This window comes from Cinclus cinclus, chromosome 9, assembly GCF_963662255.1.
Source record: "Cinclus cinclus chromosome 9, bCinCin1.1, whole genome shotgun sequence".
NCBI lineage: Eukaryota > Metazoa > Chordata > Aves > Passeriformes > Cinclidae > Cinclus > Cinclus cinclus.
In genome coordinates, this window is record NC_085054.1 from 21,597,689 (window position 1) to 21,611,208 (window position 13,520).

At 38.2% G+C, this 13,520-nt stretch overlaps 1 protein-coding gene across 3 annotated transcripts in view; it reads right to left on the reverse strand.

Annotated features, from left to right (window-relative positions):
• The window catches only part of DPP10 (dipeptidyl peptidase like 10), a 189,845-nt gene that overhangs the window by 104,763 nt on the left and 71,562 nt on the right, over positions 1-13,520 (reverse strand). For all 3 annotated transcript variants that reach the window (XM_062498736.1, XM_062498735.1, XM_062498734.1), the window contains one exon: positions 6,844-6,918. In XM_062498736.1, the coding sequence (XP_062354720.1) occupies positions 6,844-6,918 (75 nt within the window). The remainder of the gene's footprint in view (positions 1-6,843; positions 6,919-13,520) is intronic.

Below are 13,520 nucleotides of genomic sequence, written 5' to 3' on the forward strand. Positions count from 1 at the left end.
ATTATTATGGGATGTAGGGATAAAACCACATGAAAATCAGTTATGTCAAGACTGAGTTTCTAAGCTGCTGGATCTCAGAAACTCAGCTGGACACCACCTAGGTCCTCCTGAAATAACAGTATTCACACTTGATAGGAATGACAATACTATTGAAAAGAAATACTTTTTCTGTCAATAAACATTTTGTTTGAAAAACTAAATGCCTTCATTTTTACTGAACAACAGCAAAGGACAATCTTCTTTTTCAATACCGGCTTTGAACAAGAACCTGAAACATGAATTCTGATTTATCAACTCCGGCAACTCTGAACAAGGGAAAAAAGCCATCTTCTACCTCAATTGGAATTATTTATTTTGCTTCCTTCTAAAACTTGAGGTTGAGCAGCAATCCTGTTTGTATAAATGGAACAGAAAACTCAGTAAGTTACTTGAAAAGCAGCAAGACCTTGTCTCATGTGGTTTATTAGGAAAATTGATCTATTTTTTTTAACTGCTACACTAGGTTGAACTTACATTTATGAATCAACACATCCCTTATGAAAAACAGGAAATGGATGCACAAGGACTGGTATGTGACAAATGATTGTTATCTTATTAGGTTTAAAGAAACAGTGGAAACATCCAAATAGCATTCAGTTCCCATCGTTTTAGTTTGGTTTTTTAAGAGGATGAAATTGTGACAGTTCCAGCCCTGTCCTGATCACAGTTTCACCTGGCAGAGAGCATCCCCAACATCACATCACGAATACAGCAGTAATTTTTACACAGTATTGCAGATATGTGCAGAACCTCCATGTATAACTCTGCTATTTCTAGCACGTGGTGAGGCAGTGACCTGTGTGATGGACTGAATGCAAGCACTCAAGGGACTACAACTCAACAGGTACGAAAGGAGAAGTCTCCAAACAAGCATCAATGTCCATGATTCCCACCATAAAATAGACTCTGTTTTCCCCACCATCCATTTATGTGGACAGGTGGCTGTTACATTTTGCCACATAATTTAGATAAAGTTCTGGATAGAAGTGGGATACTTCCACGTATCCATGTGAATAATTCATGATAGTAGGTGGTGTCATAAAATTCATTTTGCCAGATTTTACTAGAAAGCACATCATCTCCTCAGGTGAAGACCTTGGCTTTTTGTATCTTTTAAATGCCTTGCTTATCTGTGGAGCTCTACAAAGTAAAGTCGAATATATGAAAAAGAAGAGCACTATGCCAAGATAACCTACAGCCCGAGCTGTTTTATTACCAGACTCTGTCCATCTAAAGCTTCAAATCAAAATAAAACAACAGCCATGAAAAGGCAAAAAATTGAGCAGCCTACTTCCATGAATTGCTCAATATCTGACCTTTTACATACCCAGTCTTGTCACACCTAAGAGAGGAATAAAATATGTCACAAAAACTATTTACAAGAAATAAGCTCAGATTTTGGGGGTGGATCTCTCTTAAAAATCCCTTTTTTTTTTTCCTGCTGCCCTAAACCTGATAAAAATTGGTCTTTCGTGCTTTTGACAAGAGATAAAGATGAATGGGAAAGTCATGTCAGGATCAGACTTTTATTTATGATCTTGTAAGTTCAGGACTGTGCACACACATTACTTGCTTCTGGACTCATCTCAAAATGAACAAATGAGAGATGAAATATTACCCTGAGGACCTGCAGAAATACACATGAAAAACAAGTTTATCTAAAGAAGCATGCATTTCTGCAGGAAAAAGGTGATAGCGTAAATTTTATATCAGATCTTTACTTCATAGAGAGTGCTACATAAAATATTGCTGGCCAGATCGCTGTTGGCTTAAAAAGTCTTTTGTTATTTTTCTTTTGTATGAAATAATCTTGTTGAGAAAATGCTGTTTCCATGTGCTAGGTGACAGATTTCATTTAATCTTCGTTGTGTGTGTTTCCAAGCCTTGGCCAGTGCTGCAGATAATGCTCCTCATAGCCAGGCTTCCACAAGCACTGGACAAACTGTCTTGAAAACACCTGCACGTGGTAAAACCAGTGTTCTGGTTAAAAATAAAACATAGTGCAAGGTAGTTTCTTTACCTGTTAATTTTTGCAGAACAAAAATCCACAAATTAATTTCACTGACCGGGAGGTTTACTGAGAACTGAGCATTTAGTTTCCACCTGCTTGGAAGAAAGATAATCTTCTAATCCAGAACACATAATCACAATTTAAGACTTCAGTGAGTTCTTCCCCTCATGGACTCTCCTAATTTGCAGACAAATTCCTGAAGATGCTTTCGGTGCACTTCAGTAAGTCAGCATCAGAGGCAATGTCTGAAAGCTTGATGAGAATGTCACTTGTTTGTCCTTCATTTGCTGTGGACTGTGGTCAGTACTCCCTGTCATTATCCTTAAAAATAGATATTACAGCAGCAAAGCAATGACAGGCATCAGCACACAGCAAAAAGTTACCTGGGGGCTCTTTGCTTCTATTGCTGTGCTGGAATCTCGTCTTTAATACATTAAACTGAAAATATTCAGATACACTTTTGAACTATTTCCACTGGATGAGTGACATTTTGACCTAAAATTATTTTTCTCCTTCCTTCCTGAAGAGGATTGAGTTATTCTTCATCCTGATCTTACCATAGAAGTGTTAAAATCTATTTCTTGTAAGCTAAACATATTGTTGTATTAAAATTCTCTAGCTAAAAATTATTATATTTGAAGTCCTAATTCAGGAAAAGATTTCCCTTTTTAGAGAGCATATAAATGCTCATGCTTCTGAACTAGAGCTGAACTTTAATCTGTTTTTAAGCACATTTCTGAATCGAGAGCTAAAAAAATTCACACATCATTATCTTGTACTGAAAACAGAAGATGATGCCTTATTAATAGAAAAGAGAATGAAGTAGGAAAAATTCCTGAAGCTTGAAATTCAAAAGGGCTTTGAAAGCAGGGAAAAGGAATTAACAGTTCGTTTGTAGGGAAGGAAAAAAAAGTCACAAGGCTTTCATCACGTGAGGAAAGAGAGGAAATGATCTCATCTGCTTCTTCACCTGCTCTTCTGTGCACATTGTGCCCTGGCAAGAGTAATGGGAGAACCTGCCCATGATATCTGAGCAAAATCTGACTAATATCCGGAATAAAGCTTATTTTCATTTCACGTGGAGTCCAGGGACAAGTTGCAAGGTATAACGTTCTGCTGAGGGGCACTGAAATTTCTTAATGGCAAAATAATGTCTTAGGACCTTAATTCTCACTCTTCAAATTCACTGCCCTGTTCTTTACCATTAATGCAAGAACAGAGTTTTCTATCAAAATTATAAATCAGACTTTTCTTAGTTGTGAATTATACCACCAGAAGAGTGAGAAAAGTTTAAAATACGATTTTAACAGAGTCCTTATTGAAAGCAGTAGTGAAATAATCTTTCCTCATGAAATCTCAAATGGCTTAGATATGCTGTCGCCCAGAGTCACATTCTTTGCTCACACCTTGACAATCTTCAAAGGAAAATCAAAAAGATACAGCCCTGCAAAACTGTCCCCTCCCTTCATACAATAGGCACAATAGTTTCCCTGGTGCTGTGTTCCCACTGTCCCAGAAGAATCAGGATGGCCTGACATCCAGCAAGGATGTCTGAGCTCATTTCCCAAATTTGCTTCTATTTCTGATCTGCTGCTTTACACAACGAGACTTTTTCAGTGACACCGACCAAATGATGGAGAGCTACAGACAGAACCATGTACACTGCAGCTGAGCCATGGGAGCTCTGGCAAAGTCAGAAACCTTGGAGAATTGATGAAAAGCAATCCAAAAAATGTGGCAAACGATGGAGCATTGCAGCAAAGCACACACAGAAAGGACCTCTGCAATGACCACAGCCCTGTGTTCCAACAGGAAACACCAGAGAGCCCCAGGGCTCATGTCCTGCCACTGCTGGGAAGGAGAAGGAGGGAGCCTGATGTCCAGAAATCAGTGTACAACACCCCCAATTCCTTAGCAAAAGCATTCTCTTCCATAATATTTTCATAGAGCTATACCAAACCAGCTGCTATGCCACATGTAATGGTTTCATCCTTGTATTAAGGATAATTTAAATGATCCATTCAATTATTACTTTTGTATTCAAAGATGGCTTATTTTCATGCAGATTTATGTTTCGTTATGCATAGAGGATATTCTTCATTGTGCTGAAACAACTGCAAATTTAATTAAAGTTTGCCATTCCAAGCATAAAATAGATCAAAGAAAATGCTGACAACAGTAAAATAAATATTCAACTATTTAATTGAACTCAACATTTATTTTTAATCCAAACATCAAAATAACCTTGTTTCTAATTACAATTTCATGACAAAATGTCTTGAAAAAGCATTTGTCTCTATTTTCCTCCAATCTGCTCAGCTGAAACACACTAGCTTATTTCTAAAACTGTTGATTAACAAATCGGTTCCAGCTGTATTACTGTATGTTACAAAGAACATGGATTGATGTATGTAAACAACCATGATAATTTTAAAAACCCGAAGTCTTGACAGTCTTCAAAAGCAGAAAAAAAATCCCGTCAAATACATTGCAGGACAATTATACACCTAAATCTTAACAAAGAAGGAAAAAATAAGGGGCAAACATAGCTAGTAAGGTCCAGAGATCTGTGGCAATTTATAGCAGCTGGAGAGATCAACTAAATACTTACCCTAAGTTACTTGTGGTTCCTTGAACTGGGTATTATTAGGCTCAACCCTGTGCTGTAACTTTGACAATAAGCAAATACTCAGTTTCATAAAAAGTTACATTCAATAGAGGTATGAAGAAAGAATCTGGTCTGGTTCTACTGAAACCAACTGGAAACTCTCCAATTAAGTTATGCTGCTTAGTATTGATTTTAATTTTACAGTCAATGAATTTAATAATTTATAGTTAGCAGCTTGGGGTTAAAGAAAGGTAGACAGGCAGATTTCCTCTCATCTAGATGCAGTAAGTCTGGCTCTGACTGAGGAAAAATAAATTCCTAAACCACAGGGATTATGAACACTAACTTAACCCTTGATGTAATTCAGAAGCATTAGTTAAGAAGAAATCTACAGGCTTCCCAAGGCACTGCATGCCTTTTCTCCAACATATTTGGAGGAAACAAAAGTGCCTTACCAGTCCAACAAATATCCCAAGAGTCACAACATTTGGAGGAAAAAAAAAATACTTTCCCCAGTTATTCACAATAATTTTTTTGCAACATCTGAGTAAATTGTCTTATATGATTTTTGGTGCTTCTTCCTTCCACCTCAAGCAACACATTCAGGAGCTAAGGCATTATTTACATTTGAGTGACAACATTCAGCTCTTGTGAGTTTTAGGACCACTATATCACAGGATGTTTCTGGTTTGAAAGCCATGAGCTCAGCTGGTGCAGTCTAAGCAACACAAGCCCCATCCAAAGGCACCCATTACAACCACCACAACCCCCTTGCCAAGCCCTGTTCATTTCTCATTTTAATTACTTCTTGTCAACACAGTTGAGAAAATAAAAGCTCTAGATGGAAAATATAAATGCTGCAAACCTCTTTCCTCTCTGTAACTTCACTGGGAAAGGATAGAAAAGTTTACTTATGCAACAAAACCAACACCGAAATACAGAAAGAGGGCTCTACTGCAAACTGATAGAATCAGCATACACTGAGAGCTCTCTGCATGTCAATGGGGCATCTTTATCATGGGGGAGGGATTCACCCCTGCTGTTAACACATTTAGATGTAATAAAGTGTGATGGATATTTTCATGTTTTCTTTATTTGTCTATATCACCTGTATATGTTAGTACTAAGAAAATCTCCAACAAAGGGGAAAGAAACCCATCCCAAACCAAAAATTCAATAGAACAAATGAGGAATTTAAGTCAGTATGGGGGATTGTTAAATTCCTTCACAAAATAAGAAGTAATCAAGAAGGAAAGTAGCAAGGAGCTAGTATTTATTTTTCAGACAGGAATAAAACTGGAACCCTTCACCAAGAAAACAGTGAACTGAACAGCAGCAGCTCTTTCCTAGTGATATATACATATTATGAGGAAAGCTTGATCTGGAATCCAGCAGAACTAGCAGATGAAAACCCTATTTGGATATAATACCAAGTTAACAAATCACTTTATATCAACACCATTAGAACAAACAAAACAGCCCAAACTTGTTCAAATAGCCACTGAGTTCATCAACCCAGAAGTATTCTTTCATGAAAAGCAGTTCATATTTTAGTACCACTTTTTATACAAGCACCAATACACACAGAGGAAAATCATAAAACTATTTTTTTTCTTTCCTTACTGTGTTACAAGATTTATTTTAGAAAACTCTACATGGTACTATTGATCAAAACTCTTTTTGACAATGTAATAGCCTCCAAAATCTCTAAATACTACAAGAACCAAAGAATACACTGCATTACACAGGCTTCCAGACTATCACACTTCAGATTCCTGAAGTCAAGAATAAAAATTCCATTACATGAATCAGCCTAGACCTTTTTTTTTTTCTTTTTTGTATAGTCCAAAAATGACCAGTGCAGGTGTTTAAAAAAGAAGGAATATCAAAAGATAAAGATTTCACATAAACAGGGAGGAACAGAGAAGTTTAAGGGTTAGAAAACTACTGCCAAAACCAGTATGGTACTTCAGAGGAGCCATGGCAATTTGCTTTCCTGAGAACCAGGCAATACCTCCACACATCTAAACCTAAATACAAACTTCCCCATCATTGAATCAGAAGGTTTTGGAAAGAGAAATCAAGTACGCAAGTCATATCATGTGGAATTGCAAAGAAATATAAAAACAATGAGGTTTTTGGAGCTTTGATATAGAGGCTGTTTGATCAGGAAGGGCTGGCTTACCTGTTTAACATCATATGCCATAAGAACAAATCTTAAGTCTGGTGAAACAGAGTATCTTGATGCTTTGAAGGTTACCTGCAATGAAGTAACAGTAAAAGTGAGACTGCAATAGGAAAGTAATAAGAGCACATTTCCCAAATTTTCCTACAGCTCATTTAAGAACTTCCCATTCAAAAGACAGATTTGGTTTAGAAAACCAATGTACTTTTCACAAAAGCTTCACTTCTCACTAAATAATCCGTAGTCTAATTAGCTGGTATCAGTACAATGGCAACAGAAGAATCTTGCTTCAACACTAAATACCAGTTAAGAGGCTGATGAGTGTCTTTTACCATCACTAGAGGTTCAAGGATAACACCTATAACCAATTCATTCCCAGAGGATGAAGGAAGACACTTTGGTTGGAATGATTAAAAGGGAGATTCATCACTAGGTTAGCCTTAAAGATAATATGCAAGAAAAAGAATTGGTGTGCACTATGTCTCTACTGCTTTTCTTTTAACAATACATATGCAAACATTTTGCAAAGCAACTTGAACCAAAGCAAAATTCTTTCTTAAAACAAAGAAAATTCTCAGCAGAGAGCAAAGTTAAACATAAGGTAGCATTATAAAACTAATAATGCTTTACATCCACTCGAGAATACATGACACCCAATTGAATTCAAGATTGCAATTTCATCAAGGAGTAATGTTGATGTCAGAAATAATTTAATGAATCCAATGCATGAGAAAGATAAGAATGTGCTTTAAAGGGCACTGAAGAAGATAATTTTAAATTAATCTCAAGACATCTATTTGCAGAATGAAAGGAAAAGGAAGAAATGAAAAATGCAGATAAGAATAGGAAAAAATAGGACAGCAAAATAAAAATCCCAGAACCACAAAACCATACAATTAAAGCAAATACAAAATTGCTATACAGAACAAGATCTATCCACTATTTTATTTTTTAAGCATCTTGTTCTGCTCAGCCTAATCCCACCACTAAACTAATGAACTGAACAAGAGTTTAAAGGTACACAAGCAGGAAGTCACAAACTATTACATTACTGTATCTGGGGAAAAAACCCTTCCAATAAAGTGAAAAGATGCTATATTTTGATATACAGATTAAACTCAGGTTCCTAGGTAATATAGTTAGAATCAAGTTATCCAAAAGAATTAAAGGGAAAAATATTTTTGAAGATAAACTGTTGGATTCATCAGCATAACAGAATCAAAAGTCAGAAGATTAATTTGCAGTCTTGAGAAAGAAGGAAATAAAAAAAAAAACACGCCTTAAACCATCCTTCTGTATCTATAAAGCACCCAGAAAGATTTCTACTGTGCCTAAATTTGTTTTCATGAGTTAATCATCTTTAAGCAGAGACTATGTTAATCTATGAGTAACATTCCCTTTTCCTGGCACTCCACTGAAAATATTTTCAGATGTGAAATTTGTCTTCTTTCTAGCAGTTTATTAATTATTGCCCCACTACCTCAGCACTGTATAACCCAGGCAACTTTCCAAATTCATTCCCAGGGAGTGCAGCTCCTACCATTTCACACGTTTAGGAGGAATCTGCAGTGCCTGATTATGCCACCACAAAGGTAATGAGGCTCCTCCTGCAAGCACCCGAGCAGCTCAGCTCCAAGATATTGGCAGCTCCATGCAACACCAGCAAGAGCTACTTGCATATTCAAGTACAGAGCTGTGGGTTTGGGATTTAAAGTCTTTTGAATCCCACTGACTTTGTTTAGTCAGTCTGCACTCACCTGACACGTTTTTTTTGCCCCAGACACATGGTATGCATTCAATGCCAAAAACTGTATGGTAACGGGTTTGGGCAAAATAGTTTTATTTTTGTTAGTATAATGGCATAATTCTTGGTAAAAAGAGGTACAAAGCTGTTTCATACTTTTTAACGTTTCACCTCAGAAACAAGAAACTGAAAATTAGACCTGCAGAAATCATGTGCTCATTGCCAAAGCTGATAGCAATGCTGATTTCTTTAAATTATCATAAAAACATAACTAGCCCATTTATTTAAGTTGGATTTACAATCAAGGCTTTAATGAAATAGGGGTTTAATTCTAGTAGAATTGCAGGGAGATTTAAGTGACTTAGAGTGATTACAATTTCCTTAAAATTCTGGTTTTGAAGGATTTTTTTTTTTTTTGGTAAAGACAAGCACAATTTTGGCTTGTCAGAAACTGCCTACTTACATGCACAAAAGAAGCCCCTATACATTGAGAACAGGAAATTAAAACAATCACCTGGCTCATTCCTCCTGCCTAACTGGCAAGTAAACTCAGGACGTGCGTCACTAAAACAAAAGACAGAATGCTTTTTCTTCCTCCCACAACCATGCCTAAGGGATTTCATCAACCAACAGCTGCCTGGTTCCATGGCTGAGGAGATTAGATCAGCTGGTGAAGGGCTTAAAAGAAAGTTTCAGTCTCTGCTGTAGGAGATGAGGTGTATGCCACACAAACTTCTAGGAGATCATCTATTGGGCCAGTCTCTACAGGGATTAGTTTTATTTATTCATTAAAAAGAAGCTTGTGAGTACTCTGACCCCAAGGGTTTGTTCTCTTTTCAGGAGAACACATTTTTGAGTTTCAAACGAAGTGCTGGGGAAATACCACATCGAAAACACACTGGGAATTAAAATCCCCCAGGTGTCTTGTTATCCAAAATCTGGAGGATGGTTGTTCCACGGGTCTGCATATCCACAATTTCTCCAGCTTCTTGCTTTGTCAGGAGCTATTTAGCCTTCATTAAGGAAGACAGACCTAAATGCTGCCCGTGTGGTTATAACCCTATCAGTTTGCCGTGCTTGAGCTCTAAGAAAGGGAATTTTGAACAAGTATCTCTAAAATTGGAGAAACAGAGCTGCCTAATTAGGCAGGGTCCAGGGATACAGAAGCAGGGCTGGTTTCCCTCTGCATCACTGCTCAGAATCAGCTAGTTAGGGACTGGGGTAGTCCAACACTGAGCACTCCATGCACACCCTAATCCCATTCCAAACCCAACAGAGGCAAGGCAGAACACAAGGAAAAGGGAAAGGAATTTCCTTATATCCCTTTACCCAGCCCCATCAGGAGCTGAAATCCCTATGAAAACCATCAGCTCTATGCAACCAGAAAACACTTGGACTGGAGAAATCGCTGTAATCCTTAAATTGGTCACACTCCATACTCTTGCCTATTTCTGAGACAAAATAAACGTGGGGGTTTTTAACACTTGTGCACTGTTGCTTAATTCACACATCTGACATCCATTTTTTCCTACATTGCTGCACTGACATAATTTCACTTTTTCATACATAAATGATCCTATATCTGATCTTTCATTCCTCACCCGACCAAAACCCCCACTGACTGTAAAATCGGGTCTAGCCATATGAAACATTGTATTTCTAGGTTTCTTTGAATACCTCACATGGTAAGAGTTTTAGTTCTTCTCCTGAACAGTGATGCATGATGTGATGACCCCAATGGTCTCACTGCCATCACAGATTGCAACAGTAAAAGCTAAATCCCGGCAAAAAGAGAGAATTTGAACAGGCTTTTGTCCTTCAGCTTCCCAGCTCCCTTCTCTCATCCACCTCTTGAGAATTGCTAAAATGTAGTTTTGCATGGAAAGAAGAATTGGCTTTTTTCCACCTTTCTCTATGGGTGCTTAAAATGGCACACAGAATTTCAGTGAACAATATATTCTCTAGTTTGTCTTCCACTGCCAATGTTTCTTTAATTTTGACTTTTCCTGTTATGTGTGTTTTTCTGTTAACAGAAATACCTTTAAAAATTGTGTTTAAGAGAAATTTTAGGCTTGGTTTAGGCTCTGAATCCTCAGCAAGGGCCCCTAGGATCAGCTCTTTCTATTTCTCCCTAGTTCTGAGCTACTGATGTAGTGGCAACTCTCTTCATCTTTCACATACTGTAAAACATTTGGTTTACTAGTTTTGTGGATTTTAACTACTTATGACATTTAAATCAGTGCCTTATTATGAATCTTTCAAAAACATGGAATATAGCAAACAGATTAAGTTATCTGTAACACAGTCTAGCCCAGAGTTGTAAAACTATTTTTGTAACATGTATACTTTCAGCATTCTTTTTCCATAGTTTCAGTTGGATGGTTTTAAGTGAAATAATATATCACAGTTAAAACTGATTTAAACAAATGCTCACTGTTGTGGAGTTTACTTATTTGTCTGGTTTGTTTTTGTTTTTTTTTCCTTTAGTTTTACCCCTCCTGCTATTTCAGCTTCTTGTGCTTCTATTTTCCCCAGAAACTTCCATCTTCCACACTCCTGTTATTCTCCTTCTCCAGTTTTTGTTTAGTGCTCCCTTAACACATATTAAGGCTTTATTTTATTTTTTTATTATTATTCATCCAGAATGAAATATTTTAAGACCCTCAGGAATGTTACTTTAGAGCTTGGTGGCAACACTACTGCCTAGGAAATTACACATCTCTCTCTTGCACCCCTACATCTGTATCAGAAATTTAACTTAATGGCGTAGCGAAATCTCAGTGGATGGGAGTTCATCAGCATTCACAGGTATCCAGCTCAACTTATCAGATAGGCATTGGCCAAATGGCATAAAAGGAGTCAGGTAGGATGGAATTACAGGAGCTGCAAGAGGAGAAGACATCTGGCATGTCACAGTTCCTTGGGGAAGCATCAGCAATCCAGGGAGCATTGGGATTCTCCTGCACTGCCACTGCTGTGACCAAAAGGAGAAGGATGGACCATGAGAGAGCAGCTGAGAGTGGAGCCCAGCAGAGGAGCAAGGCTTGTAGCACTGAAAGCAGGGAACCTCTGAGAAAGACAGGCTGTAATTAGTAAAATGTGCTATAATTAGAATAATGAAAACTTCGGGTTTCCAAGGTTACGTTTCTTAATGCAGTGCTTCTTGTGTCACCAGAGCATTTAATCAAGACCCAAAAATGCTGCAATGCCAGCTCTTGGAACTGTTAACCCTCAGGTTTCCTGTCCAGTTTAAAAGACAACTGTGCCTTGAAACATGATCTCAGCTGACTACTACGCCATGGATGGGTGGCTCTCAAAAACAGGAACCAAATTCCCCAAACCCACCTGGAACTGTAGGACATAAAAACAGACATGAACCAACCATGAGCCCTGCACCATGGCCTTCCTGACAGACAATAATATCTAACCAGTAAATCAGAGAATTCTCCCCCCCCACCCCCGCCGCATTTCCCAGGAACGTTTACATAATTAACCCTTAACTATATCAAGGAACAATCTTACCAGGAGTATTATTTAGAGAAATCCCACAAAGAGTTGCCAAACCTGACAGCTTCACATTTTTATGGTGAAACCTCCTTCACTTGGATAAAAACCAATGGCCACCACCAAGCCACAGTGACTGCAAATCCTTCCATCTGTCAGGCTTTCCCACATCAATGCCCAGTGGTGCACTGCAACAATGAACCCTTCCTCATAAAGACCCCTCTATTGAAAAGGCTGTGTTGAGAGGGTTATTGGACACTTAGAAGAGCATGGGAGAATGGAGAAAACGTTACAATATTCATAACCACGTATTTACAACGTGTGGGTCATTAAAATGTCCAGTGCTGCAACACTATTAATATTTATGTAGTTATATAATGTTATTTAATGTATTTGCTATTATTCACCCTTTCATTAATTTCTTATGCAAGGTTCTTAAAATACAAGCATGTAAACTACTCTTGCAATTAAATCTATGTGAATCAACAAAGGAACTGTAATTGCATTATGATGCTGCACTGAGTTTCCTGTGTAAAGGGGAAGGGGGTGTGGTGGTGGGGGGCACAAAACGAAACAAAAAAAGTACCAAAAGGAGGAGAACAAGTAGGGCTGTTTATGAACAACGCTCTGTAAAACACCACAAAATAGTCCCTGCCAAAATCTCTGCTCAGACTGAAGCGCTCATTCTCTGCTTTTGGCTGCAAGGCCTCCACAGGGCTTCCACAGCTGGGCTGCCACAGCCTGACCGTGATCCCTGATCCAAGACTGCTCCTGGCCCTGTCACCCTTCTGACACCAACAGCAGGCACCAAGGTCCTTCCCTCTCCATCTTTGTGTGAAAGATAGGCCACAGTAACACAACAACACAACAAGCTCCTGACAAGCCTCTGGAAACAGATTTGAAACTCTGCAATAATGGTTTGCTGTGGACCACAGTGCAGTTTCCCTCTGAGCTTGAAAGGAGTTGTGGAAAGGCACAGAAATGAAGTCAGGCAAGTCAGGAATTACTGGGTGTTACAAGAGGCTGAAGTGTTCAGCTGGGGGAAAGCTGCAGTAAATACAGGAACCTATTCTAGAGTTCACAAACTGAAAACAATTCCACTTGTATTGCTTGGTACTGAAAACAAATCAACAGATTCAAATATATCCCACCATCCACACTCAAGAGACTGGAGGAGTCCCAGTAGACTCATTTCTCACAGAGGATCCTGAGTGCTTGTTAAGGTCCATGCAAGGTATCTGAATACATGTACCACAAGAGCAGAGACACTGAGGGCTAACAAAAATCTTATCACTTTCATAATAATTGCAGTTTTTTTAAGAGGGAGAAATGAAGGGGAAACTTCTGCAGGTTTCTTTCAGAGAATTCAACACATCTGGCAAGTTCCATACCAGAACACACGCTCCCTACACATATTTTCTATCCTGTG